General features: G+C 32.8%; 1 protein-coding gene across 1 annotated transcript; it reads right to left on the bottom strand.

Moving 5' to 3' along the window:
• Positions 1-36: 36 nt before the first annotated feature.
• Positions 37-2449, bottom strand: LOC149894558 (uncharacterized). Its single transcript, XM_090065422.1, has 3 exons — positions 2180-2449; positions 753-1762; positions 37-412 (listed from the first exon to the last, which is right to left on the bottom strand). Exon 2 carries the CDS (start codon positions 1164-1166, stop codon positions 810-812), a length of 357 nt encoding a protein of 118 aa, XP_089921548.1. The 5' UTR covers positions 1167-1762; positions 2180-2449; the 3' UTR covers positions 37-412; positions 753-809.
• Positions 2450-6406: the final 3957 nt, after the last annotated feature.

Raw genomic sequence — 6406 nt, forward strand, 5'->3', positions numbered from 1 at the left:
GATAATTAATTAATCTAAATTAAATTTAAAAAATGATTCAATAAAATATCATTCAAATTGAATTAAGAACTAACTGTACGCAAGAACTACAGATTTTATCACTCATTTGTAAATTTGTTTGCATTATGATGTATAAATAACAACATTTCTCCGCGTTGAGGTAACAGCCTTGATCGCTTTTTCTCATAAATATTTCCATATTCAGAAAACAATCTCTCTGAAAATACAGAAGATGCTGGTGGTGCTAATAATTTAAGGGCTAAATTTTTTAGCAGCGGAAACTTTTCTTCATATTTCCAATAATTCAAAGCATCATTGTTTTTATCTATAATAGATTGACTAAAGAAAACATCAACTTCTTGAGCAGCTTGTACAAGAGAGACTTGATCTGAATTTATATGACCATCATTTTCTGAAAAATAATTACAAATGAAATTACAAAATAGGAATTTGGTTATTATATTTTATGAAATAAGATAAAATTGGCAAAGCAATTTTCATAAACAACTTACAAAACTTTTAGAAGTATTAAATAAATATAACACTAACATCTGTTATCGATAATATACAGTAATATGTCATAAGAAAATAATAATTGAATGAATTTTGATAATAATAATAATAATAAAAATTGATATTCTTATTTAGTTTTTGATAATAATAATAAAAATTGATATTCTTATTTAGTCTTTAAGTACTATTAAACGACAAGTTTGTTGTAAAATTTCTTACAAACAGAAAAAATTTCTTACCTCCATTTCCTTCATATTCTGCAAGTTCTAAAAAGCAAGAATCAAAGTCATTCTCCGTCAATCAGCTTTCTTTTTTTTGGCTTTTGGTGTTAAATGATTGGAACAAGTAGCAATATTAATAACTTCTGATGAAAGTTCATTTTTATTTCGTTGATTTTTCACTACAGCCTCTAATAGCATTGATCTGGCTTGCTCTCTTTTATCAATAGGAAGAAAATTGAGCTTGTAGCGAGGATCAATAATGGTGGATAAAACATATCTCTCATCATTTGTAATATCTAGATTATCTTGAGAAAAGAATCTTTTATTTAAAGATGCTAAAAGATGTTTTGTTATTTGAACTGTATCATCTTTTTGACCAACTTTTGATAAAAATCTTTGTAAAGTACATATACTTGGAACAACTGTTGACATCAAAACTCATAACTAGTAAGTTCATAAAAAGGTTTCAAAATATGCAATAGACTTTTAATGAATTTTCAATCATTTGATGTGAATGTTGGCAGCTCATGATCAGCTAAATATATTTGAACTGCTCTTTTAAGTTTCTGAAGTCATTCTAACATTAAGTATGCACTGCTCCATTGAGTGGGGACATCATGCACTAAAAGTAGAGGTGTTTCATTTTGTTGTTATTGTAATAACTTAAATTCTGTACATGCCTTTGATGAATGATTAAAATGGCCTGCTATCCTACGTGCTTTAGCTAATCTATTACTAATCTATTACTTAATCTATTACTAATCTTTGGGATAAAACTGCATCCTTAATCACAAGCTGTAATAAATGAATTGTGCAATGAACTGATGTTCTTTGAGCAAGTTTACTTCCTAGAGACATATTTGCAGCACCATCTTTAAATAAAAGATGTCTTCTTTTTGAATTAATTTCCCAGGTTTCTAACATATTGATGAATTTCCCAGCTATATTTATTTCTGTGGGAGATTCTGGAAAATGTGAAGCATAGAGTACAGCATATTTGCGTTCAAAAGTATTTTTTATCCAGTGTCCTAATAAAGAAATAAATGTTTCATTAGATGAGGAACAAGTCCAAATATCAGAAGTGAAACTTATGGACTGTGCTTTTGTAATTTCATTAAAAACTTTCAGTATTACTGAAAATGATGGATTTATTGGTTTAATGGCTCATTTACAGCCTAGGTATTTAATCCCAAGCAGACATTTTTTTTCAGAGAATGCTCTTCCTCAATTGTATGATGATATAAAGAAGAAAGTTTTTAATGAAATATTGAAAGTCAAAAAGTCAAAGCAAATACATAAAAAAATAGCGATCATCATGGCTATTTTTTTATGTATTTGCTTTGACTTTTCATTATTAATATCCCATATCTTTTTTGATGAAATACTATCTTCAATAGACATTTGTTTTTTCATTTCACACATTTTCTTTAAAATTAGCATGCTACCTTTTGAACGTTCTTGTGGAATTGAAGATGCTGAAGGTTCAATATTATTTTCTCTTTATAGTTTTAAATGAAATTTTTTGGCGTGATTGTGCAGTTGGAGTAGTAGAAAACGATTTTTGACAAGAATTATTAGATCCCCTGCTTATCTGCTTTTCACATGGAATGCAAATTGCTATCGATTCAGAAGGGTCATTTATTTTAAAAAGCTTCCAAACAAAACTTGTCATTGTAGAATCTTTACCGTTGTGATATTTTGGAATATTTGGCTTAAAAAATTACCTGTTATAGGTTTTGTAAATAAAAATTATTCGGCCGGATATCCGGCCGGATAATCTTAAGATATCCGGTTATCCGGTATCCGGCCGGATATTTAAAACAAGCTATCCGGGACACCCCTAAACAACACTATTTTTAATTTAACTGATAATGTCGATTTTTGTTCCTGATAAAGTGTTTTTGCGGGGGATTCTTCTTCATTACTTTAACACGAAGAAAAGTGCTACCGAAAGTCATCGTATTTTGGTGGAAGTTTATGGTGACCATGCTCTAGCTGAGCGAACGTGTCAGAAGTGGTTTGCACGGTTTAAAAGTGGTGATTTTTGTTTGGAAGACCAAGAGCGACCAGGACAGCCGAAAAAATTTGAAGATGCAGAATTGGCAGCATTGCTCGATCAGGATTCTTGTCAAACGCAAGAGGACCTTGCAAAATCGTTAGGAATTGAACAATCAACAGTTTCCAGACGCCTCTAAGCCATGGGTATGATTCAAAAAATGTCTCATTGGGTTCCACATGAATTGAAAGACAGAGACGTGGAAAGAAGAAAGACCATTTGTGAATTGCTGCTTGAAAGACAGAAAAGAAAGGGATTTTTGCATCGAATCGTTACTGGTGATGAGAAATGGATTTATTACGAGAATCCTAAACGAAAAAAGGCCTGGGTAAAGCCAGGTGAACCAGGTCCATCACAACCCAAACGGAATATTCACTGTGCAAAGGTTATGCTGTGTATAAGGTGGGATATGAAAGGTGTGGTGTACCATGAGCTTCTGACACCTGGTGAAACTATTAATGGAGAACGTTATCGACGACAATTAATGCATTTGAAGCAAGCTCTGGTCATAAAACGACCAGATTGGGGTAACAGACATGATAAACTCATTTTTCAGCATGATAACGCTCAACCACATGTCGCAAAACCTGTCAAAAACTATTTGGAAAATGTCCTTCTGACTTCTACTTGTTCGATTGCATGAATAACGATTTGATTGGACAGCGCTTCACTTCTTCAGAAAATATCGAAAAATGGGTCTTTGATTGGATCACTTCTAAGGATGAAGCATTTTTTCGACACGGAATTCGTAAATTGCCGGAAAGATTGGCAAATGTAGTGACTAGCGATGGACACTATTTTCATTAATGTATTCACCCATTTAATTTTTGAAATAAACCTTCAATTTTCAATTAAAAACCGCACGAATTAATTCCTAGACCAAATATATATTTTCTTAACTGCACATTTAAAAATTACAAACTTAAATTATCAAATTTTATTTCATAACAGACCAATAATGCTTACATTAAAGCATTTTGAGCTTCTAAAAATTGGCCAGAATTAGGACACGGCAAGATATAGGTCAGTTTACTCTATTTTTTGAACGATATTTTAAACACAAAAATAAATTTGAAAGGTTTATTACCATTAATTATACAAATTTTACGTTATTCTTTCATTGTTTAATTCATAAAAATCTGAAAATTTTGACAAAACTTTGTGTTTACTATTTCAATATTAGAATTAAATATTAATTTTATGAAAAATTTTTCAAGTTTTAAGTTTTTTTAAGTTTTTTGACCACTGTGCACAGGATTTTACATTTTTTTGCTGAACTATGTTATGATGCTAATTGTTAACATGCCAATTTTGGCTATTATTTGAAATGCATGAGTTACGGGGTTAATTCGTTTTTTTTTTTACATAGTTTGTTACCACTGTATAACATATCGCCACAATCATATCATAATCGTAACTAGAGATTAAACAATCGAGGTCGATGTGTTTCGAAGTCGAAGCTACGACGTCGCTAAAAGTCGTGTGTGAACGTGTTTCGAAATCGTTAAAAGTTGTATAAAATTTAATTAAACGGTTTTCAAAATCGTATTACTTCGAATAAAATATATTTTTTGCAGTTTTCAAAATCGTAAAAAGTTGTGTAAAATGGCGTGTTTTAAATTTTTTAAAGTTTCTAACGGTTTTCAAATTCGCTTCCAAAAATGTAACTGTCTTCGAAATCGTTTGAGTTAACGAAACGAGTGCATACAAAAAGTAAACAAACGGAACTCGCGTGACTTCGTTCAGGTTTTAAGCTCAATGACTTCAAGTTCAAGTTTAATGACTTCAACTTCAAGCTCTATAAGCAGAAATTTTAAAGTGAAGTGAAGTGAAAAACCATATTTTAAGCTGAACTTATATGTGGCTGTACTAGTACTGTTATGCTCTTCCCTTCTATTCTCCTAGACTCCTACTCTATTTAGATTTGGTAAAAATCACAATTGATGAGAACCAGTTAGCACTTCACTTTACTTTGCATTGGTGTCTTTGAACATGAACATAGCTACCTATGTTCAGGTTCAAAGACACCAATGCAAAGTAAAGTGAAGTGCTAACTGGTTTGGTATATGCAAGCAATCTCTGCCCTTCCATTTCTTAATAATAAAAGTTTGAAGTATACACTACAGAATTATTACAGAAATACAGAATATACAAAAGATATGCTAAAACCCTTTCATTTATTTAATTAACATTCTAGATTTCAAAAATCCAATTCCTTAAACTTGGGAAAAAATTATTTGCATATTATCGGTTACCTAATCTAAAATAATCCTAGCACACTTCCCCAGTAAAGAATATTTAGTTGTCCGCTTCCAGTCTTTCGTTCTCATTTTTTTTGTGGTAGTTCCTGGACTTGGGAGCCTAAATGATGTCTGTCTCACCTTTCCAGTTCAACAATACTGGAGATTTCATTTTTAATGTGGCGGTATCATCCTCATCATCATCATCATCATCATCATCATCATCATCATCATCATCATCATCATCATCATCATCATCATCATCATCATCATCATCATCATCATCATCATCATCGTCGTCACCATCATCACATCATCACATCATCATCACATCATCATCATCATCATCATCATCATCATCATCATCATCATCATCATCATCATCATCATCATCATCCTCATCATCCTCATCATCATCATCATCATCATCATCCTCATCATCATCATCATCATCATCATTATCATCCTAGTCTGAGTCATCATCATCATCATTTTGATTTCTGTTTTGAGCAGGTCTAGCTGCCATTTGCTCAACCATGGAGCGGTATTCCCAAACTGATACAAAGGAGTTTAAGAGATCGAAGTCCTCATTGATGAAGACCAACTTCTCAGTGGTTTTTGGAGACAACCTTCATCTCTTTTCGTGGACCACCTGTCCAGCTTCACTAAAGGACTGCTCACTTGAGGCACTCGAGTCTGACAGGCAATAATACTCCCGTCCAAGTCCTGCCAAGATGGGCATCTCTTTGCGATGGGTCCTCCACCAGTCAAGGACATCAATCTTCGAATCTATCACAGTTGTTTCTCTGAATTTTGCCCACTCAACGGAAATCGGAGGACCCTCAGCTGTAGCACTTGTCTGCCTGAATTGGCTGGACACAGTCTAAAGGAAGGAAGGAAGTTAAACGTTTAAACTTCGTATAACTTTAATCTAAATTTGTTTAAATTCAAATGATTTTTAAAAAGTTCGTTTAACTTTGAACCATGACTTTGTTTGTTCGATTGATTGCATTAAAATTAGTAGAAGTATATTTAACTAGTTTTAAAGGAACTTATTTTATTTATACTTATAGCTATTACCTTTGCTGCTGCCTTCCAGAATTCAGTCTCACCATAATCTTCAAGAACCTCATGGGGTGATCTCATCTAAGCCATTGATTGTATCTTGCTGGTTTGACATCCAGTCTGCTGTTGTAGGATGACTGGCTTTCAACTTGTCAAAAATCTCATCCTTGACACCATAAGCGTGCAGTTGTTGGCCTTTCAAGAAGGGGTGTAGCAGGCAGCCTACGGCATAAGGCATGATGTTACATCCTCCTCTTGGGAATCGTTTCTAGAGTTCTATAATGAACTCAACCATGAAAGGACCTACTCCA

The sequence above is a fragment of the Hydra viridissima genome, unplaced genomic scaffold (genome assembly GCF_058129835.1).
Source record: "Hydra viridissima isolate aposymbiotic clone 2 unplaced genomic scaffold, HvirCarnegie_v1 scaffold_1, whole genome shotgun sequence".
Taxonomy (NCBI): domain Eukaryota; kingdom Metazoa; phylum Cnidaria; class Hydrozoa; order Anthoathecata; family Hydridae; genus Hydra; species Hydra viridissima.

What these genes read in the sequence shown, in the direction of transcription:
- LOC149894558 (XM_090065422.1), bottom strand. Translation starts at nt 1,166, where the DNA reads ATGTCAACAGTTGTTCCAAGTATATGTACTTTACAAAGATTTTTATCA.